Source organism: Thermobia domestica, chromosome 15 (assembly GCF_964235325.1).
Source record: "Thermobia domestica chromosome 15, izTheDome1.hap1.1, whole genome shotgun sequence".
Classification (NCBI taxonomy): Eukaryota; Metazoa; Arthropoda; class Insecta; order Zygentoma; family Lepismatidae; genus Thermobia; species Thermobia domestica.
Genome location: NC_137468.1, coordinates 80,013,166 through 80,038,045, shown reverse-complemented (window position 1 = coordinate 80,038,045; position 24,880 = coordinate 80,013,166). Strand labels below are relative to the sequence as shown.

The 24,880-nt window shown below is 36.3% G+C and overlaps 1 protein-coding gene across 9 annotated transcripts in view; it reads right to left on the bottom strand.

Annotated features, from left to right (window-relative positions):
- The window catches only part of LOC145671106 (voltage-gated inwardly rectifying potassium channel KCNH6-like), a 754,568-nt gene that overhangs the window by 153,195 nt on the left and 576,493 nt on the right, over positions 1 to 24,880 (bottom strand). For all 9 annotated transcript variants that reach the window (XM_081739884.1, XM_081739879.1, XM_081739878.1 and 6 more), the window contains one exon: positions 11,430 to 11,685. In XM_081739884.1, the coding sequence (XP_081596010.1) occupies positions 11,430 to 11,685 (256 nt within the window). The remainder of the gene's footprint in view (positions 1 to 11,429; positions 11,686 to 24,880) is intronic.

The following is a 24,880-nucleotide window of genomic DNA, read 5'->3' as shown; positions in this document are numbered from 1 at the left end:
AATATTCCTGCCTATCCACATTCGCTATGCTGTCCAGATATGGTACCATGCAACTTCTAGCACTTCCCTAAACTTAAACCCGTGATTAAAGGAAAAAGTGATGACATCATTTGCGACATTAAGAGGGCCACGACAGAGCAGCTGAACGTCCTTCCAAAAGAAGCCTTCCAGAAATGCTTTCAAGTCATGGATTCAACGTTGGGGTAAGTGCATTGCTAGCCAAGGACAATACTTGAAAGGAGATTAAATCAAATTCTATGTAAACTTATTACCTTGTTTCTAATAAAATTATTCATCATATTTTTTGATTACACCTCGTGTGTATATCTGTATTATATATAATGTATCAATTCTCTCTCAAGTGCATGCTGCACGAAAGGATATGCCAATAATGGTATTCAAGAAAAAAATACCTTATAATAGTTTTCAAGTTATGAGAAACTATTACTGTGCAAAAATTGACTAATCAATTCTCATTTTGAACGCTGAGCATGGATCAATATAAATAAATCAACTTTTGTTGCACGATTATAACTAGAGTTAGAATTTTGAGACATGCACATTTTTCTTTTCGAAAAAAAAAAAAAAGTGCTTTTAGAAAGTACGGTACCCTATGTGTCAAATGCTACTTCAGTTGGGATTAGAGATTATTTTTTTTTCACCTTTCTTTCCCCTTTTCGGGTACCTTTGTACTTTTCTCCCCTTAATCTGTCCCTTAATTCTATTTTTATCTTGTTTTCACTGCCGATTCTTACAATTTTATTTCAATGATTTTAATGAAAGGTCATATTTCATTCTATTGAATTCATTTTATGTTATAATAGCTGTAGAGCACAATAATGGGAGCAGTAAGTCTCCCATGTAGGGTATTGTTATTTTAAGTCAGAATTAATTTAAATTACGCACAGTGGCGGATCTAGCCCCTCAGTATTTTAAGTGAGAAAAGTAACTTAAGCTATTATTTACATATTTTCGAAAGTTTATAGTAAAATCATGATTACCTATCATAGTCTGGCTTACAGTTAGCCCCACTAATTTCTACCTTCTAGATTCGCCTCTGGTTACGTGTCAAATCTAGGAGACTCAGGTGGGCATATCATTTAGCTGGAATGGAAGAAATAAGGAACGCTCTCAAACTTTTTAAAGCTTGAAACCCAATCGGGAGAAGATCATTAGGAAGACTTAGGCGCAGATGGGAGGACAACATATTAGGATGTCGCAAAAATAGGAATACAAAGTAGAAACTGGATTTAGTTAGCTAGAGACTGAAATTAATAACGATCTTTTGTGAGTGCGCCATTGAACCTCCGGGTTCCATAGGTCATAGAGTTAGTTGCATTACAAATCATTTATCTTGGTTCAAAACGAGTCCTTTTTTTTTTTAAATTATAACTATTTATAATCATCTATTGTTATGTTTGTATATTTGCAGCTTTGTAGGTTATTTTGAGAAAATAAACAAATTTTTATTTGGCGCGTCCAGTGCACGAGGGAAATAAATCCAATTTTTAGGTTATTTTGGACATTTTTCATCTTTAGTATCTCTATCTGGAGCTCCTTTTAGAGTTTAAAAGATACATGTTCAGAAGTTGTAAATAACTCTTATGATGTATTAAAACAAAATAGTGTTAGCTTTTCCATGTTTAAGTGTACCGTACAAAACTTGATGTCCCTTTTCCTCACAACATTGGTAACTGTAGTTGATTCTCTTGTGCTCTGAGCGTCCGATTTGACATCTTAAAACTGGTTAATTTGTGAAGTACAATAGCGTTACAATTGTTCTCCCTGTGATGACAGCTTACATAGGTGTGTAATCTGCTGTTTGCACCAATTCTTATTGCTTCGTTAGCATGATTCTATAAGGTGTTTCAGAATCATGCGAAGTGTTGTTGGCAAATACTTTCTAGGAGCGGGAGATTCAGGTCCTCATGTACTTGGTCAATCTTCGTGTCCAGTGATTAGCCTGGCAACGTGGTCCTGTATCCTCTGTAGTTTGCGGTGATGGGAAAATTACTGCATGCAACCATGTCGGATGGGCGTACAGCATGATTGGCCGGATACATAGGGTGTAGACATTTCGACTGACAACTTGCGTGCTAATTTTCGTATGTGTTGTCTCTCAGCCACTATAATCACCAACAACATGCTCTCAGGATGACAGCATTCCGTATTCCGTATCGTTGGAATGTGTACATTATCAGTATCAGTATCAGTACATAGCTGAGTTCCTTGGGAGAAGCGTCAGGTCGGAGTTCACGTATTCCATTTGTTGTTGTTGTGGTGGTGTTTAGTTGGTTCTTGCATTCGTTGTTAGGACTGCTACTATCGTAAGTCCTTCGCTTTTAGTTATGGTGGTCATGGTTAGTTTTTTAAGGGGTATCCTGGTACACGATACGCTCTCCGGGGTGGGTTCTCCCGTGGCAATTGTTCGTATTGCTTCGTTATCGTAGTCTTGTACGGTGTTACAGAATCGTGCAAAGTGTTCTTGTGCAATACCTTGTAGGAGCGGGAGGTCTAGGTTCTCATGTGATTGATCAATCTTCGTGTCCTGGGAGTGGCCAGTGTTTGCCCTAGCACGCGGTTCTGTATCTTCTGTAGTTTGCAGTGGTGGGAAATTCCTGCATGTTGCCATGCCGGGTGGGCGTACATCATCATCGGCCGGATGCATTGGGCTTGTTATTCTGTTTGCTATCTCAATGCAATGTGCTGCAAAAATCACTTTCTTGTCTACAATTAATCCTAGGTATTTGATTTAGTTCCTATGTTCCAGCTTTGTTCCATGCAGTTTTATGTGGTATTCTTGTCGTTGGTAATTTTTAGTGTAGTCCACCAGGGTAGGTTTGTGGTGTTGATTTTAATTTTCCACATGTTGGTTTACTCCTCCAGTTGCTGGATGTGGCGGTTCAGGGTTGCTTCAGCGTATCGATGGCTGTTATAGCTGTATAAGACTACCATGTATTCGGCGAATGTCGACAGCAGCGTGCAAAGCGTGGTAGGCAGATCCAAAGTGTAGGTTGTATATGGAAGTGGTGAAAAACATGATCCCTGGAGTATTCTTGTTCGGACTCCCTCGCATTCCAGGTCACATATCACATATTTCCTGGTCACATATATTATGGTGATCAAGTGTATTGGAGGGAAGATAGATAGTGGGACGTGTGTAGAAATATGCAGTATCTCATAACCGCTAGCGTAAAACTTCACCTTTAATGGGCAGTGGAGAAAAGGCGGGCAACAACTTACCAGCGGAGGTGAGGTTTCAGCTATTCTCCGAAATAGGCTACTAACTCGTGCCATTGGCTCTGGGAGAGTACATACCACCTTTTCACGTCCTCATGAGGTAGGTAGTGAAAATGTCGCCCCTATCAGCGGAGCTGAGGCATCGGACATCCTCCGAAATGGGCAACTAGATTGTGCCCTTGGGTCCGGGAGATAAGAAAATTAAATTTTTAAGTTTTACGTCCCACGGTTATGTTTGCTAGGCTAAAAAAGACGGTGATGATGAGAAATGAATGAAATGATGGAATGCATAAGATGGGAGAAAACGGGAGAACCCCGAGAAAACCCACGCACATGGAGTTTGTCTACCACAAAGGTAATTTGGCGCAAACTGGGATCGAACCCAGAGATTAAGCTCTACCACTGAGCCACCACGGTCCCTCCGGGAGATAAGACTACATGGTACCCCAACACGTAAGAAAGAGGGGTTGTGGTGTCTTTAAAGGGAGACAGTCTGCACCAGCCATTGGGTCTGGTAATGTACGATGCACTTCTATCATAATTAGAGGAAGTTCGTTTTGTTTGAACAAGCTTACTGAGAGAGGGTGGTGGTCCTCCCAATGGTAGCCTACACGTACCATTCGGTTCGGAATGTAGCGTTGCTACAAACTGTAGTGATACCTAAACGCGCTAAAGATAGGTAGCCCCGTATTGCTTGGGCGAGCCTACCTGAGGAGATATGGCTCCCAAATGAACATACGGTCTACATCAGCCATTGGCTCTGGTAATGTACCTCTACCGTAATTAGAGGAAGTCCCGTATTGCTTGGACAATCTTACCGGGAGGAGGGAAATGTCAGATTCTTGTCTGCAACGGGACTGAACAGTGACTGGAGAAAAGTGTATGTCCCAGAAATCTCATTAACGATTTCTAATCTCTGCAGAAGGGATGAATCTCTGTGGAATAAGGGTTGACATCAAATTCAAATGGTGGTTTAACACGTATAATTGGATCCGAAATGAGATTGTCTCGATATGTGCCTGTTACCTCTAAGTGCGAAGATGATAGCCGTTGAACGAATAGAGGTAGGCAGGGCCGGGATTTGAACAAGCCCCCTTGAGCATGTCTGGGGTCCTGAATTGAGTTGGATTTTGCAGGGCTGTGGCCATACCGTGGAATTCGGTAGCCTGTGTGAGCTTATCTCAGGAATCTGGGTAACGGCGAGCATGAGCGGGGAGTGAGATTGCCTTAACGCTCGGGCACCATGGCTCAGAGCATGGGAGGACTGGCTCGCTAACACGACCGCCTCCACCAGTAGGTAACTGGTAGACACTCAGAACTTCAATCTGGCTGTATAGTGGGCGCATCCCATTCCCTTACAGAATAGAGGTTACATCGCTAAGGCGAGGCAAGGTTGAGGGATAAAGCTTGATAGTGCACTTCGTGGACAAGGACGAATAGTCCAGAGAGAGGAAATATGGGCCAGGTGTCTAAGTTAACGGTACCAGTCCATGAAATAGACCAAACGGAAGCAGCGATTCCTGCCAGCGTGATAAAGCGTGGTATGGTAACTAGACCACTAGCTCCTAATGGTACTCCTCCTACTATTGGTCGTGAATCTAGATGTTCCGCATGCGAGACTGAATGTGCGATTGGCGATGAAGTACTGCACTACCTTCACTAGGTATTTGGGGAAACCCACCTGCATGAGCTTGTGCAGCGTGTCACACCTTCTCGAATATTTTTTCTGTCGAAAAATAAGCCCAGTTTGTGTCTGCCAGCACTGTACTGTCGCTTAATTAGGTCAACGTCCTGGACTAGCTGATGGGTAATGCTATGTCCGAGTAGAAATCCGAATTGATGGTCTAGTAGTATGTTGGTCTCTGTAGTCCGCTTGCAGTAGTTGCAGTAGTCGGCTTTGTATGATCCGCTCGACCACCTACTTTAGGTGGGAGAGTAGACTGATCCGGCGGTATCCTTTGAGACCTGTTTCTCTTCTAATTGGTCTTGGTATCATGCTGAGGCGGGTTTCTTTCCATACGGCTGGAAAATATCCTGTCTGCAGAGTGCCATTTTAATTTTGCCCAGAAGTACTATTGCCTTTCGTGGTGCGTGCTTCAAAGCGAGTAAAGGATGCTGTCCGGCTTGCTGTTCTGCGATTGTTGATGCGTCGTATTATGTGTTGCAGCTCTTTTAGCGTAGTGGGATTTCCTGCCTGGAAGTGGAATACGTCGCTGAGTTCTTGGATGCTTCTGCTGACTGCCGCTTTTGTCTCTACATCTAGTGGGACAGTATTTACTCTGAAAGTCTCCTCGAGATGTTCCGCGAAGACTGTTGCATGTTCCTGCGGAGTGTATAATAGGCCCTGTTGGGTTCGCAGGGGTTGTATTCTTGGTGGCCCTTGAGTTCTTGCTAATGTTCTGGCGAGTTTCCAGAATTCAGGAGATGGTGTTGTCATTGCCTGTAACTTGGCGTTTTATTGATCGTATTTCAGTCTCTGGAGTCGTTTCTTAACTCTTTTGGTAAGTGCGTTCCAGAGTATCTTGAATTATAGATGGCAAGTGTTCTGTCACTTTCGTCTCAACCAGCGCTTGAGGTGGATTAACGCTGTTATGCGGAGGTCCTCCAATTATAGTGGTGTGTCAATGGTCTGATGTCTGTTGGTATATAAAAGTAGTAAGTCGTAAGGCTGTTGTTTGTGCCCACTTCGATTCATGTTCTTAAGGAAAAATATTCATGTACACAATGGCGGCGATGAATACATAATTAACAGAAGTATTCACGTCATTTTTTAAATTAGAGAATATAGAATTAGACTCTATGAACTAACTCATTTTTGTCACATTGCTCATTTCAACTATTTTTGCTCCTTAAATAGAAAGCTCTAAACCTACTTTGTGTGTGAGGAAAACTATTTATATCGAAAATTGAAATAATATTGGTCATTCAGAACACAAGAAGAACATACATAACTTTGTTCAGTATTCTTGAATATATGGAAAAGTTAACACTTGATACGACAAATTACAAGTTTTTTTTTAACAATATCTGAATATGAATCTTTTAAACTCTGAAAGGAGCTTCAGATAGAGATTTAAGGATGAAATGTCTAAAACGGTTAGAAGTGGACTTGATTTCCTTGTGCACTGAACTCATAAAATGTACTTTGGGCCTGAACGAGCACATAAAGCATCGTTTCATTAAAATTTGCATATGTACAGCCGGAACGTACGCAGGGGGTCCGGAACCTTTTATTCGAAAATCCGACTTTTTCTATAAATTTAGTCTAATTTTAGAGGTGATTTTTACAAATTTTAATATAAATTATCATTGTATTGAATTTTACTGTCCCAAATCTTTGTACCCTTCCCGAAATAAATTCGGGTACAAGCGCTTGCGTACACAGTAAGCTAATTTAGAACGTAAATGATAAAAGTAATCTGAAGGAACAACACAATCCAAATAGGGTTTTCGTATTTCATCGAAATATATATCTATTCGTATTTTTTAAAGTATTATCTAAATCACAACGTGTGCGTTTGATATAGTGTTGTAATATTTTAAATAAAAGTTTCTTTTTCAAACTTCCAACTCGCACTCAGTACTGAAATACTATCTCTCAGTTCAGTTAAAGGCTCTCAGTTCAAGAAGTCATAACTTGGAAACCAATTGTGCCCAATTTGCACTTACTTAAGCTCACATAACGCGAAATCAGAAATGACAGTTCATTTTTGATTGTGTTTTCTAAAGATGTATTGTGTAAATAGTTGAACAAAATACCTTACCTCTATCAATACTTAATAACTATACTCTCACATAACCTTTTAAGCGTCACGCACAACACTAGTTTGTGTGGTTCCAGTTTCGAGAATATATAGGTATAAAACTGCGCACTGACAAATAAACAAATTGATATATGGATACAATATTGAGCAATAGTAGAAAGAAACAAAACAAATTAATGTATTGAGTTGATTTTAACGACCTACTAATTAACGTGGAATCCGAACCACATGAGCTCCCACCGGAAATCGAACCCGGGTCTCCCACGCCAAAGGCGCGTACGCTAACCGCTTAGCCACGAAGAGCTCTAAATTAATGTATTATAAAACTGAGTAATGACAGAAACAAGACAAATTAATATCAATTGAATTAGAGAAAGAACCTTTTTGGAAAGATAATGTATTTTGTTAAAAAATTGAATGTGATTAACATAATCCTCTAAGCTGTTATTAGCAACACTAGATACTAGCCAGCGAAAAACAACGCTGTTTGAAAGAGGACAAATGATTATACATATATTAATCCAAGATTGACATGTGTGTGAAGAAAAGTAGTAGTGTACAGGTTTACAATAGAATTCACCCATGCTTTTTTTTTTTTTTTTAAGTTATGTCTTCTCCAGGATTCCAAAAAATTAAATGACGGTGTACGAAAGTAGAACAGATGTTTGTAGAAGGCGGTGCGATAAAACAAATATGTTTTCTGCATCACGGCAAATATTTCTGTATTTTTCTCTACATTACGGCCATGAGAGTTAACGAACTAATTCTATGGCCTATAGGTCCCGGAGGTTCAATACCCCACTCACAAAAGCTCTCCATTGGCTTCTGTTCTTAGCAAACTGGATCCAGTTTCTACCTTGTTTTCCTATTTCTACGCGATCCCTCTTCATATTGTCCCCTATATGCGCCTAGGTCTTCCTAATTGTCGTTTTCCAGTTGGGCATTAAGTTAAAACTTTGAAAACATCCCTACTTTCTTCCATTATGGCAACATGACCTACTTACCAGAGCTTCCTAGACTAGATGCTCCTAACAATCCTTAGTAAACGGTATAAATTATGCAGTTTTATTCACATTATTTTTTAAAAATATAGCTCAAATGATATTCCCTATACAATATTTCATAACTCTACTCAACGATGACATTGAAAACCAAACATAGTCATCTTTTGAACATCAAAAGGCTACATAATACACAAAAAACATTTATTGTTTGATTTACTGTAAAATTTTTCAGAGAGCACTAGCGAAATCATTCCATTCACTATTTCATCCTTGTAATATGAGAATACTTTTATAACATAGTAGTACTAGTATATATTTGATAGTATTACGGGCCTAGGTATCCAATTAGTAGTAAGAGTTTGCGCGCAATGAATACACAGGAAGATTTATCAGCGCTTGATAAAGGTAATATATCATCCTGTTAAATTAGTGCTTCGATTGTGCAAGCGGCCGTAGTATAAGGGTCTGCACGGGCCAGAATTTTTAACCTGGGCCCGGTCCAATCCGTGAATTTATAATGTGAGGCCCGACCCGAGTCCGAAATATGTTTTCGCATTTAGGCCCGAGCCCGGTCCGAGCTTTTGTAATAATCAAATGAGCCCGAAATAAGCCCGAATTGCAGAACGGTCCACTAAATATCATTGCACAGTATATTAACAAAGTTAGGCCCGAAAAGCCCGAGAAATATGTTTGTATATTTAAAAATTTACGACACGAGTCCGTCCCGTCCCGAAGTGATATATGCTTTGTAGGCCTGAGACCGGCCCGCGAGCCGTGTCGGGCTTAAGCCTTCAGATTCGGCCCGAGCCCGTGCAGGCCTCTAGTAGTGTGTTGATGAGCAGATCATATAGCGAAAGTGTATCAAGACTGGTGCCAAAGCGATAGACAACGTATCAAGGCTGATTGTTGGTGTGAGTGTTCTATTCAGTGCCTGCTACAGGCTTACAGGATGGAGCAACTTACTACTCAATGCAACCGTGATCAACTCGAAAATATGTCCGATTGGTAGGGACGTGAAGTTTTCGTTTTATTTTATTTCTCAAATCGGTGTTATGTTTTGCCCAAAATCGGTGTTATTTTTCGCGATTTAATACACGCAAATAGGGGTTATTTGCTTTATTTTGTAATGGTTTTGAAAAACAAGTATATACGTATTGCAAACATAGAGAAAGTGGTCTGCAAAAGCTAATTAAAATAAAATATAATTTTAAAATTAAACGAATATTTTTAAATTTTGACATCTTAAATTTAAAAGAATAAATTGTATTTTTGGTCTTACCATCTGAGAAGAAAAGGACTCGATATCCCTAATAAATTTGGATTTATTTAATGTTTGATTTGAATACATATATCGACTAAAAACACACGGCAGTGTTTCTTAACATTTCTTCACTTCAAGAAAACAATCAATTCACAATACACTTGTCTAAAACGCAGTTCATAGCATAGTGTTTCTTAACATTTTCTTCACTTCAAAAAAATCAGTTCACAATATACTTATTCAAAACACAATTCATATCATTATCAACACATATTTTCACTTAATTTATGGTTTCTTCAATGTTTCTCATTTTTCAAAGGACAAAATTGTCAATATTTCCACATCTTCTTCTTTAGGGTTTTGTATCTTTACCTTAACTATGGAGTTGTATTCTGAAAAATATCTTTCAGAATCAACGTTCGAAGCTGGCAAAAATATTTCTTCAAGAGTACGGACAGCAAAATCTCTGGGACATACTTTCACTAACCAACCGGTCTAAAAATAACAGGACTGATGTACTTCTGTGAAACACATTTTGTTTCAAAGGAAACTTGTGTTATTTTAATAGTATTATCGACCAACATAGTGATTTCGAGAATCTATCACTTTATGCTGTTATTTCGGTGTTATTTTGAAAAAAGTACCAAATTCGCGTTATTTCACTATTGGCCTTCTACCATATATTTAGGTATATCTATATACTTTACTTTGCCTTTTTCAAGTTTTCGATGTTATCGTTAAAACGAAAACTTCACGTCTCTACTCATTGGTCATGCGCTATACACTCACAACTTTAAGCTATTCAGTAAATTGCCTCCGGCTCCACCCGTTCCTCACACGGATTCACAAGTGGCCATCATAAAGCTACTTCAAACATCAAACTAATTAGACACTAGGGGACTTAGCAGAGTCCTCAGATCGAGGGATAAATCCCACGTGGTAGAGAATTTTTTGACGTGAAAATGAATTGAGGGAGTATTTTAGCCAACATCGAAAATGAAGGGGTTTTCTGGTTGCGCTGCACTTGATGTAGATAATTGATTTAAAATTCTCTAAGTTTAAAATATTTCTACATTGTAGCTTTTGGTTATCGAGAAGATAGTATTAGTAAATTGTATAGGTTGTCTCTTGTCTGTGAGACATACATATGGAACTTTTATTCTTAAAGACCGTTGTCCTTTCCTTAAGAATCTTCTTCAAGAGATAGTAGGATTTCTCTTAGCATTGCTATCCACTATTGTTAGAATGATTGAATTAGAAATAAATACATGTAAGAAATGAAATGAAATCTTTGAGTTTAACGTCCCACAACTATACCTGATACTCTAAGGAGACGGATGATGGCAAATGAATGATGATGGAAGAATTGATGGAGGTTGTGGAAGGAAACGGGAGCACCTCGAGAAAAGCTATGGACATGATGTCCACCACAAACTTACTTGGCCGGGATGGACCATGGACCCCACGCACCAGAGATAAGCGCTCTAACACTGAGCCATCGTGCCCTCCCGCCATCGTTTGTTGAAGTCAGATAGTTTTCTTCCTTGTAATTTATCTAGTAATATGGCAAACTAAATCATCGAGCAAAATACCAGGGAGCTATGGTTTAGTTCTGTTTAGATCATTAATAATTTTTTCAGGATTCATTTTGTCATAGTTCATTTTTATAATATTTTTCACTTTATACGTAGAATTATAGTTAAGAAAGATAACTATTGATTTCCTAATACTTTTGTTTTTCGTATTGGTATTATGATAACATATGACTTGTCTTTCCCCTTTTCTTTACACTAATTGAAGGGATATTTTTTTAGTATGATAGATATTTGACATTCTTTAGAGGGTTTCTTGCTTAAGGAAACCTGACATCACTGGCTGGAAGAAGCTTCGACGATTTTTGCTGCACTCTGTGGGTGGCTGTACCCATTGCAAAACACAAGAAACCTGGAACCCGCATAGTGTCAACCATACAAGCTAGTGGTTTACTCTGAGTTTTTGATCGTACTGTATCGTGACTGAATGTTATGGATGTTCTGTAAATTTTGTATTTATTATAACAGAAGGCTTCATGATGTCCAAAGCTGAGACAACCAAAATTACCTTGAGGTCTCTTTTCCCTCATGGCATGCAATTACGCATTAGTAATTTAAAAGGACTCACCTATGAGATCAATAATGATCATGGGGTCTTCCTGGTACCTCTTGTCCCCGCCTTTCCCGTCTTTGTCCGCATCCGGTTTGCTGCTGAGAAGGAATGCAGCCACGTAGGGGGTGAAGATGGCGGTGTACATGACCAAGAGAAGGATGATCCAGTCCCATACTGCCTTGAATGGACTGTAGTGTAAAATGGTCCACTTGTGGATTCTCGGCGACTGAAGCTTGTACTCGGGCAGGACATCTGCACCCAGGGACAGCACCTATAAGCAGAAAGAAGTAAAAAATGTTAGAAATGTATAATTTCATCTGAACATTGCCTTATAATTTGTCAATTCAAATAAATATACAGTAAAGGAACATCTAGAAAAAATATTGTAATTACAGGAATAACACCTTAATATAACATTTAATTTGTAAAAGGGTACACATTATTCCATATATCTACTGAGTCAGAATCAACAATGATCAAAGGACTAAACATATGGAAATAAGATTAGCTTCCAGTGACTCAAAGAACTTATTAATTTATAACATAAAGTGTTATATTTGTGACATAATTTGTATTATTTGCATCTATTGGTACAATCTGAATATTCAAAATAAGTACTTTAAATCAACACATAAAGATTGATAGAGCATGTGTATTAAAAGCGGTGTCCTAACTCAACATGAAAAAAGTTATGTAGTTTACTATGTTAAAAATCGTACTTTACCTAAATATGCAAATATTAATGTAATCTGTGTTAAAAATTACTGTTCTCTCTCAACACGTACAGATTAATATGGTCTGTGTTAAAAATTAATAGTTTATCTCAAAACGTAAAGATTGATGCAGTTTATGTATTAAAATGTTGCTCTACCTCATCAAATAAACATTAATATACGTATGATATATGTTAAAAATTGGTGTTCCTCTCATTATGTAAAGATTGATATTGTCTATGTATTAAAAATCGCCAGTCTATCTGAACAAATGATGATTGACATAGACTGTGTTAAAAATCGGTATTCTAGGTTCAATACTTAAAGATTAACGTAAGTTAAAATTGTGCTCTACTTCAACACGTACATTTTGATATAGTCTATATGTTAAGAATTGATACACTTCCTCAACGCGTAAGGATTGATTATACGGTAGTTCATGTGTTATCAATTGATGCTTCAACTCAATACACAGATTGACTGGTCTTTACGTTAAAAGCATCGGTGTTGCCTAAACACGTAAAGATTGACTTAGTCTGTGTGTTAAAAAATCGATGACCTATTTAAACATATAAATACTGATATATGTAATATATGAGCTAAAAATATTGTTCTAAGTCAACTCGTAAAATGATGTTTATGTATTAAAAATCGATGCTATTATTCAAAACGTAAAGATTAATGCACATATCAATAATCGATAAAATGTTTTAACACAAGTTCACCGAGTCACTAAAAATCCATTAGACTGTATATGTAGTATAATGATATTACGTAGTCCACACAAATAAATAGTTTACTTCCAAACGTAAAGAAACACACATGCAATTAAAATCAACAATTTTCCTGTTGAAATTGACTGAATCTCTAAAACGTAATGTTGTCTACGCATCAATAATAAAGGATACATAATAGCAAACAAACCTTCGTATACATCAAGCGTAAAAGTTTATCAATAACATGTACAAGATACAATCACGCCTAAAAATGTGTTTCTTCTTAATGAACTACATTTAGAGAATCATGGGATTCAAGTTATCCATGATGTTCTGTATTTATAGAAAACTGTATTGAATTTGGCATTTGAAGGTTACCAGAAAAAGAAAAGAACATTTTCCGAGGAATAACTTTTTTTAATGTTATCATATATACACATGAATATACACAACATATATATGTCGAATATATAGAATTTACTTACATATAGAATACATACAGTACACAGAATATCTGAAGTGCTAGCGTTCCAGGTAGTAAGGGAAAACTGAACAAATACTTGTATCGTGAAAATCTATTGTAAACGGTCCAAATAGTGGTCCATTTATTTTAAGACTACGTTTGGTAAAGGAAAGAGGAACTACTTTCACAAACTATGCAAATAAACAAGAGTGCAATTTGATATTACTACTCCAACACCTTAAATGTAATATCCTAGCGTTTAGATAGCATTTAACTTTTTTATTTCGCCTTTACTACCTGGGATGCCTTACAGGTATATAGTACTATGTATGTAGATAATCCGCCATTTGTAATTAATACGGAATACTTCTTTTCCAGTCGTTAATATTGTTGTAAAACCAAAAGAGTGACCACAAAGTCCCGTTACCTCTTATGTACTACATACAATATATGTTAATGGATTGATATTTCTTATTATAGCAGGTTCTGATATAAATCTAACTCACGGCTGATAATTCTACTTATACCATGGAGGAACGGATCGTAATGAGGACGTGGGATCACGAACAACCGATACAGGAAAATCATGATATTCAACATTATGGGGTTTCATTAAACAAAAGGTTGCTGCCAAACGTTACGAGACAGTAGATGAACTTAAGGATGCTGTTCAACATGCATTTAATAACATCATGGCAGCAATGTTGAGAAGAATTTCACATTGTACATGGAGGAGAATTATCCCTGTTATAAAAACAATGGTGTACACACAGGCACTCTGGAATAAATAGTAAATAATAGTTACGCTATCTCAAAGTTGTCCTCTGCCATGATCCAACATTAATACAATGCGATTATCAATGAATAAATTGAATATGTGGACATGTGATCACTCTGTAGATAATCCGTCATTTGTAGTTAATATGAAATGCTTCTTCTCCCGTCGTTAACATTTTTGTAAAGCCAAGATACTGTATCTCTTCCAAGCAATTTCAAGAGAGAATTAAAAGAAAAATCTTTCTTGTTCTTTGGTCTCTGCTCTCTTGATTTCCTTTCCTTCTAGCTTGTCTTTTTCACTTTTAAACTCTTAACTTTTCCTCCTTGTACCATTCTCCCATTTTTAATTATTCATAAGATTTGGCATTAAACTGGCAACTTATTTCTTATTCGCAGCTACTACAACAGCAAGCGAAGTGTCTTTTAAAGGAAAGCTGACGTTTCTCAGCTTAACTTTCCTACCATTCTCTCAACCTATAAATAAAAGAGCAAGTGTTCCTGAAAACGCTACTAGTCAGACAGAGGATAATAATGTATTTCCTTAATGATCGTTCGATTTTTTTTTTAAAAAAAAACGTATTTTCAGTGTGATATTCTATGATGGCTTTAGAACATACAATTAGGAAAATTTAAGGTAGTGACTGAGGATTAACACTAAATAGTCTGGATCATCTGATAGTGTGATACTGGGTTCGAACCACTCGGTAGTGTTTCCTGCTTTGGGAACAAACCAAGAAATATTGGTTCAGATATCAGGTTAAAGTAGTCAGTTCCAACGGTGTAGTGTCTTTTATGTCTGTAATTGCCGATCACAGAAAATGCATGTGTTCAGATGAGGTCATTGATGGGATTTCTTGTTTATCTGCAGAAATATCTTAAGATGCATCATTTATACCCATACTGTAAGAATCTTTAGATTACGTTCGTTAAGATTATATTATATAGAGTGGATAAAAAATAAACTTTTATCCAAATACTTTTAAAAAAATAAACTAAAAAAACAATTTTCGATAATTTTTATATATTCCCCTCCTTCTCCTCTAAATTGCACCGTCAATGCGAAGTGATAAAAGTCATTCCAGGCCCGAACCTCACCTATGTAGAAAATTTGAGGGTGGTTCAAGAGTTATTAAGTCACAAACATAATTTCATTTGTATGTATTATGGATAGATTGATTTACAGAGTTTGCTAAACTTCAAACAAAGGCAGAGGCATAAGATTTTTTTCTTTTCGAGAACATATTTCGTTCATAATAAGGATGTACTCGTATATTCCGCATTCAAGATTGTATACAATACATTGTACAAAATTGTATACAATACGTCTGCTTATGTATATAAATTCTGGTTTGCTGGTACAGAACAAGTAGAATACAATTATAATTTATTAATTCAGTTCTGATAGCAACCAATAACTCACATAGATGGCAATTTTACGACTTCAACCGTTGCTGTAAAAAAATGAAAGAAAGAAAAGAAAAAGAAAAGAAAAGTACAAAAGTTTTGGACTGACTTTTGGTTTGGCTACAATTTTTCGTGTGTATTACGAAAATGAAAAAAATAAGGCACGATTCCATAAAGTTCGTTTGTTCCTCATTTTTTTTTAAACAAAACTTTCGTTTCGACTTACCTGTAGATACACACACGAAAAATTCATATTTGTAGCTGATAAAGTCACGAATATTCGTGAATGTCACACGTGAATTTCCGGTCTGTAATGTTACTTGCAAACATTTTCCTCGAAGAAAAAGAAAAAAAAATACAAATCTTGGTAGCAAATAATAACAAGCAAGAAATAATACGAGAGAAAAATTGAACATTACAAGTAAATGCATTTTGTCCTCTTCTCGTTTGTATCTTTCCACGATCTTCGTGTTTCTCATGGCAAATTACATGTTACCAATGTAAAAAAAAAAAAAAAAAAAAAAAAAAAGAAAATTCAGTATTATTTGAATTTCAAGGTTAAACATAAGAAAACTATAGATAGATCTATCAGGTAAATTTGAAATAGATTACATTTTAATATTTCTTTTTTACCCGACTTACTGGAAGCATAGAAAATGTAGTCCTATACTCGTAAGGGAATGAATGTCACAAATGTTAGACAAAAATATACGCAGTTAGTTCAAAATGTCCGCTACCAAAATATATGTTAAGAGAGTAAGTTGGAGTGTTTTGGAGCCATTTTCTTACACATATTAACCCTGATCCAACATATGTCCCTTTGTGATGTAAAAACTATTAACAGTGACACATGTAAACTCTTAACAATAGATACACATACTACTTATAACCATAATGTATTATTCCTTAAACTACACATCTTGTGCTTTAGCTTCAAGTACAAGATTATCCATATCTTATTCAGCAGTTTCAGTTAAGGATACACTCGCGATGAAACATCTTTGATAAAGAGGATGTTTAAAATTACATTAATGTGAAATAAGTTTAGCAATAACAGTTTAATAGTTTAATGTGGGAACTATAGACGAATTTCATTCACTGTACTACGTTATTTATTGAATCCCAGGCTAAGTTGTAGGTCCAAGTCTCATATTAGCCTTGGTGCTAAACACTAAATCATCTTTAGCAACAATCACGTTATCTATTCGCTCTGTAATAGTGATGGCCAAAATATTCGGATAACGGATATCTGGATATCCAATTATCCTATATCCGATTGTGAAGAAACTGATAATCCGGATACAGGATAATATCCGGATAACGGATGATACTCGAAGGACGGAAAACGGATAATATTCGAACAAAGGATAATGTGTAGATAACGGATAACATTCGAATAATGGATAATATCCGGATGACAGATAACGAATTATATCTGGATAACGAATTGTATCTAAACTACGGAGCAAACCAATATTATACTCACATTTATTTCAATGTTTCCAATTGTAGTCTTGCCTTTGATATAGGAAGGAAAAGAAATGGTTATAACTTTTTTGTGATCAGAACATATGGTGCTGATTTTTCATTACTTTCCACATGTTTCAAGAAGTATAAATACAATGATTTCCTTTTAAAATACAACTTCTGTGCATAACAATTTTTGAAACATGCTACTTTAAGAAAAGATTTGGAAGAGTGCACAAAAACTGACATGTTTTTTCCTTTTCACTAAAGAAAGGGACCTATCTACAGTTGAATATAAGAATATTCATACCTATTAAGGCAGTGGTTCGCAAACTTTCCGATAACACGGATCCTATATTCGTTTGAAAACTGATCTGCGTAGCCCCTTACAATGCTATCTGAAATTTCACATGGTATTAAAAAAATACTAATTACCACTAACAAGAAAAATTTCAAGAAAAATATTGCAATAAGTAATTTATTCTAAAGATACATGATTGTTTCCTAGTGAACGAAATTTCAATTGAAAATACATTAACTTTCATCAATCAACGTCCTTTTTATAAGGAAATCCACTTGATAAACAATGATCTGAAATGTGAGGAATGAAATTCTTTGTGTCTTTCCATAACTGCGCTGAAATCTGAATAGTTCCAGGATAGTTCCAATAGCTGTTCTTGATCTGTGTTAGACAGGTTCATACCTTGTAGGTATGTTATGGATTTCTACATTAGTGAAAGAATTTCCAATCCAATCATTAGCAGGTTGTGGGACATGAAAATATTTTCACAAACTTGCAGCTAGTGCTCTCAAGTGTCCTACAAGTGTTTTGTGAATTTCAGCAGAGAGTTTTTCACCTGAAGAATCAATGAAATCCTTGAGCATTGGAAATTAATAATAGTGATTGTTTTGTACTCGTACTGTCCACAACTGCAGTTTGTTAATCTTAAAAATATTTCTTGCATAATAGCTGTGAGTTCCATTTCATTACAACATATTTCAATTTTTAGGCGTCGCGTACCCCCTGGCTAGGTCCCGCGGACCCCACTTTGAGATCCACTGTATTAAGGTATGGTAAACTAAGAGGAAAATTAAAGTTCAAAAGTTCCCTTTCCTTGGTTATGAAATGAAAATTCTAGTTCTCACTTTTCTGCCCTGTAGGCTAAAAGAGGATGATGATTAGTGAATATGAAAGATTATTAAATAATTGGTGGAATGAGAATGTGGGAGAAACCTTGAGAGAACTAATGGACACGATATTGTCCACACAAATTCACATAGCTTGGTATCGAACTAGGGATATCTCACACCGGGGGTGAGCGCTTTAGTATTGAACCACCGTGAATCCCTTAATGTTTTTTAGGCGCCTTATCTTCTGCTATACTAAGTAACTTCAGGACGACGAAACAGAATTTCTTCCCAGTAAATTTTAACTTCAAAACACATGGTCTGCTTTGATTGACTTAGGAACCATAGATAACACTGTACTGTCCAAAACTAATACTGATAGATAAAATCTTGCAGATAAGTTAATTGGACCAGTTACTTTTGAGCATGTTGTAAAAATGGAAATAATTAAATATTCTACATAAATGTTCGCCATGATATTACTAACTTATTCGTAACTTAAAAAAAAAAAACATAATTAATAACTCTAGAAAGTTTCATTTAACAAATTCGGGTACACTAGGGCAGCAAAAGAAAGCAATAACTCTTGTACAAATTTTCGCCGAGAACTCTGTGCTCTTAGACAAAGACAAGTAAACCAATAGGGAAGAGTATTGATTTGAACTTTGGATGAAGCCCTCCAGTCATTTTTCCAGCCGTACTCTCTCCAGCATGAGCTTAAGTGAGAAACCCTTTCGGAGGCTCTGGAGAAAGCATCCGGAAGCAGTTTTCCCCAAAGAAGCCTTTCCAAGTCGAAGGGAGACAATGGACTAGAACTCTTTTCTCTATATAAAAGAAAGTAATGCTGGACATTCTCAACCAGAAAGTCACAATTTCAGAAGTTTGCTTTACGTGGTAAATGCCATCCATATCCATCCGTGGCTGGTCGATTCTTTGGCGTCCTAATCCTGTAGATGAGGAATGTTGTCTTAGCTTTCCCTTTTAAGGAATACGCTCATTCACAATGTTCCTTTTTTTTATGACTTTTTTGTTTATTTGTATTAAATCATGGAAAATAGGTCAAACTCTGTTTTTTTTTCTTTTTAGGACTCTCTGTGAAGTTTCTTTGATGATATATGAATTCAATTGAATAGTTTGTACTGAAAGTATGGAATCGAAGGGAACTGTCTGCAATTCTCTTGATTTATTGGAATAAGAAGATACTGGAGAGAAATACACGATTAAGTCTATCTTTTTTTTTTTTTTTTTTTTTACTTAAAATACCCATTAATTTGAGTTTCAAGACAAGAAAAAATTAAAATATTGTGTATTTTGTAAAATTAAAGTTGATGTACTAAAGCAGAGTCGTCATTCTTCGAAATTTTCTTTAGCACTTTGCATATTACTCGGCCCTTGCACTCGACAATTTTTGTCTGTTAAGAGAACGAGAAAATTTCACGGCAAAAGCTATAGATGAAAACGGTATTATCACCATGTAAAGACTCTGGTTAACTAGTTCATGGGGGATCTTTCTCAGCCGTTGATCGTACACTGAGAAAAATCCGTTATCCGGAGAGCGATCCATTGTACAAATATACATAATCCATGTGTTTACTACGAAAATATATATGATACATATGGTACATTATCCATATGGTACATACGTATTACCTTTTTCCTCACTTAAATGTTACATTATGCAGCTGTAGGATGTCTGACACTTAACAGTCTTCCGTATATTACATACGTCAGCTATATGTTACATACGTCCACCTGTATATGAGATCCTTTCCGCCTATATACAATCATATGAAAAGTACGTATAGATGGAACACTTATGCGGATAGTATTATAAAGCATACATGTTTGCTGCAAGATGATATATATCAATCCAAAAACTACAGGATTTACGCATGTAACCTACGTTTTTACGTACGCCACATACCTTTTTTTCTCTGTGTAAGTTGGGCACTCATTTGTCATAAGAACAAAACTACATAAGGCAGGACTGCGAGAGAAGCATCAGCTGTCAAGCCATTGAATACCTTGGAAGTAGATTTTGGCCAAAGAATCCCGCAGAGGCTACGAACTACCTAGAGAACTACACTATTGAAATACGAACTACGAGGGCTATCCAGAAAGTAGATTACGTTTTCGTCTGTGTCCGCTAGGGGCGGGGCTAGCGCGGGCATCTTGGGGTCAGAGCGTTGCGCAGCTCAGTCGGCATCTAGCCGTGCTAGTGAGAGGTTCGTGCTGTGCTCCGTTAAGATACTGTGACGGTTTGAAATGTCTGCGTTAATTGAAAATCCCGCGAGCTGCGAGGTACGTGCAGTAATAAGGTTTCTGACAGCAAAAAACTGTAAACCGATAGAAATCTATCGGCAGCTGTGTGAAGTGTATGGGGACAACATTATCACTGAAGGTGGAGTGCGACAGTGGGTCATAAGATTTAAAAATGGCCGAACCAATGTTCACGACGAAGATCGAAGTGGGAGACCCAGCAAAGTGACTGCCGAACTTGTCGAAAAAGTCGATGTTAAAGTCCGTGAAAATCGAAAGTTCACAATAACGGAACTTTCTTTGAGTTTTCCACAAATTTCGCGAAGTTTGTTGCACGAAATCATCAGCGAAAAGCTTGGTTACCACAAGTTTTGTGCAAGATGGATTTCAAAAATCTTGACAGAGGACCACAAAAATCAGCGAATGGCTGCAGCGTTGCACTTTTTGGACGCCTACAATAAGGATGGTGACTCTTTACTCGATCGCATCGTTACTGGTGACGAAACATGGGTGAAACACGTGAACTGTGAAACGAAATTGCAATCAATGCAGTGGGGGCAGATAGGTTCTCCCCAAAAACCCAAGAAATGCATGCAAACAATGTCGGCAAGGAAGATGATGGCGACTGTTTTTTGGGACAGAAAAGGTGTGATTTTGGTGGACTTCCTGGAAAGAGGCACTACAATAAACGCTCAAAGGTATTGCCAAACTCTGCAAAACCTCAGAAGAGCAATTCAAAACAAGCGCAGAGGAATGTTGAGCTCTAAGATCTTGTTGATTCACGACAACGCCCGGCCCCACACGGCAAATGTCACGCGTGAAGTTCTTGAATCTTTTCAGTGGGAGTTGTTTCCTCATCCGCCGTACAGTCCCGACCTGGCACCGAGCGACTTCCACCTATTCCCAGCAATGAAGAAGTGGCTGGCTATGCAGCGTTTTGATGACGACGAACAGCTGCAAGAAGAGGTAACGAAGTGGTTGAAGTCGCAGGCGGCCGAATTTTTCGACGAAGGAATTTCCAAGCTCGTACATCGCTACGATAAATGTCTTAATTTGAATGGTGACTATGTCGAAAAGTAGTATTTGTGTGTGGCTTTCATCTGTATATAATAAAATTTGTTTCCTATACTTTGTTGATTTTTTATTCCAAAACGTAATCTACTTTCTGGATAGCCCTCGTATAAAAATACGAGAGAATCCGAATAGGATAAAATTCAGTCCCTGCCCAGACCAGAATTGGGGGAGTACACAATTACTAGAGATAACATGAACAAACAGTAACAAGTTTCTGATTCACCATATCTTTCTTTAACCCAATTACATCCTGTTTGAAACTATAATCTCTGCCATTTTTGTTTTCTTTAATGTCTATGCCAAAATTTAAATTCAAATAATTTACCTAGTATAGTATTTGAAAATCTAGAAGTAATGGTTGCATAACTCCAGCGTTATCTTAATATTAGAGATCCTAGGATGTGTTCACAAAAGGCCTTTTACACGGCTGAAATTGATGGTTTGTGTTCGTTTGATCAGTTTACCGAGTTTTTCTACTTAGCCTGTGTATTGAACGTTGATAGCGCAAGTGAATTAAGCCCAATTAACAAAAGTTGTAAGAAAATGAGACGAGGTTTGTAAAGTACGGTTAAGTACATGGAAAAGTTAATACTTTTTAAAACATTATAAGAGTAATTATGATATCTGGACATGAATCTTTGAAGCTTTAAAATGTTAATAAGATTTTTAAAATGTCCAAAATGACAAAAAGTGGACTTGATTCCTTTGTGTAGTGAAAATGCCATATACTTTATAGTATATGAAAGCAAAGAAATAATCAAAATGTAGTCTTATATTTTCTTACAACATATTTATCCCTACAAATACAGTAATAACTCTGAGCAAAATATTGTTCAAAATTAGTATTGCTAACACTGTAATTATATATGAATTCCCGTAGCTGTATCATATACTCGGTCGTCTTCAATGTAAGTATGAGTCAGTGTTTTGATTCTTTGGTGGAGGTATATGTGATTCCAATCCAAATCAAATTGCAATTCCATCTACCATATTGTCTCGATGTTGCTGTGATAGTTATATACTGGAGTATTTCTTGTAATGTGAGCTCAAATACTGTCGAAACGAAACAAAATATAGGCCTATACATAACAGAAAACGTTGATCATTTTGTGAACGTTTTCGTGAAAGTAGGTTTTCAATATTGTATTGAACCAATAATCCGTTCGATTGCTGCATTGAATATATTATTGATTTGAAACAAAAGCTTAAGTTCTGTGTCTTTGAAACACAACTACTTTCAATATATTATCCATTTGAATAACAGAACTCAAGTTCTGTGCTTTTCAAACAGAACAACTGAATTTAACAAGCTCTCCGTTGGAAAGAGAGACTCAGTTCTGTACTTGTGTTGAATGCCAAGTTTATTGAGTTCCAATTGAATTTAATAGTTTATATGTTTGAATTAAAACCACTAATTATGTGCTTTTTGCACACAACAATTAAATTAAATATATTATTCATTTGTGAACAAAAATCTCAAGTTCTGTGCTTCTTGTGCATAACAATTGCATTGAATAGACTATTCGTGGGAAAGAGAAAAACTTAGTTCAGTATTTTTTGTACATACCAATTGTATTGTAATGGTTTTAACGAAAACCTTGAATTCTGTGCTTTTTGAACACAAAATTGCATTAAATAGTTTATCCATTTGCATGAAAAACACAAATTTTGTGACTTATAAGCACAACACTGGATTGAATAGATTGCACAACAATAGTGATAAGTGAGACTTGATTAATGGGGCAGGGGCAAATGTGGTTTCTTCCTCGGGCGCCGGATTGGGGGGCGCACAACTGGGCAAATATTTATTTTCACTATAAGGCAAGGAAAGCAGTTTTAGCAAACTAAATATCATAAAAGTTACCTCAGAAACTTAAAAGGAGAACAACGACTCACCAACTTTAGGGTCATATCCATAGAGCATAAGCTAGCTTCAGAGCTATCCTTTGAACACATTGTAAAAGCTTGTGCAGCCAAAAGATTCCACAAAGTTAAATTTTAGTTCCAGCTTTTTGTGTTTTCGTTTAACCTACATCTATTTAAGAGATTTGCAAACTATCTGAGTATAGTACTCGGGATGAGAGTTTGACTGTTTGTCATAATTAATTGTTCTATTTTAAAGCAACAAACTGTTGATTCAATCTACACATCCCGATATAATTCCAAAACATTGTGATTTGCAGTTATTTTGATAAGACTATAAGAATATGTCAAGCATGCTACTTTAAGATTATTTGGCAATCAAATACTAATTAGTTTGGTGTTTTATCTTATGCTAAAAATTATGTACTGCAATTTTGAAATAAAGTTTATCACTTGAAGAAAAAAGAATGGAATAGTTGAGTTCATGTTTGAAGACAGTATCATGTGTAGTCGAAGAGCGTTTTAATTTGGTCAATCAGGGAGGGGAGGGGGCCACTAAGGCGAGTTCACGCCTCGGGCGACAACTAGGCTAGTTGCGTCGCTGATCGTAATGAATATATTATCCGTTTGAAGCTTCAAACTTCAGCTCTGCACTTTTTAAATACAATTTTATTGAATAGATACAATTATATTAAGTGAAAATGAAGTTTTATTTAATACATAACTATTTATCTATGCACATTATTGCTATCATAATTATGTTTACATGTCAAATTAGAAATTCCTTCCTTACGGAAAGCAGACTCTTTACGTGATTTTTTTCTATCAGTTTATGTAGACTTCAAGAACATAGAAAGAAATTAAAGGTCATTTCAAAGATATCAAGATGAGGACAAACACATTTACATTATGCAAAGGACAAATAAAACACATGTGTGTTAGTAAAAGTGACTTATATCAAACAGAAAGAAAATAAAGACTACGAAAACGAACCATTATGAAAAACGCACAACATGAAAGCTTAAACTTACACGCATCTACATTCTCAAGGAAACACCTTTTTTCTCTCCTTATTGTTATCAGTCACGGTCATCTAAACAGTGACGCAACTTCGTGATAACCCAATAAACGCAATGTTTTGTAGAATACGTTTGGAAATAAAGAATTTGCGTTTGAATGCACAATAGTAGTTGTACTAAATGTTGACAAAAAGCTCGCATACAGGTTATTGCCCTCATGTAATGGGAGCTAAAAATGTTAATCGTCAGACGGATTTAAATCGTTGAAAGCTCCAGTACATAATTACTATCATTATTTAAGTTTTTGGAAAATAGGACATGATTACAAATTTCAGTGTACATGATCATTACACTATAATAGCTGCAGTACATTATAATCGGGAAATCTTACAAATGGTATCAGCATAAAGAGTGTGTGTGTCAGCGTTAAAAAAACACACAACACAGTGTTAGTTAACAAAGTATTTTGCTGCTTATAGAGCACATAAATAACACTTTCTTCCGACAAAATAAAAATAAAATGTTAATTATTAAGAGGCCCATCACGGCGAACTTAAAATACTGCTTATTTTACAGTAATTAT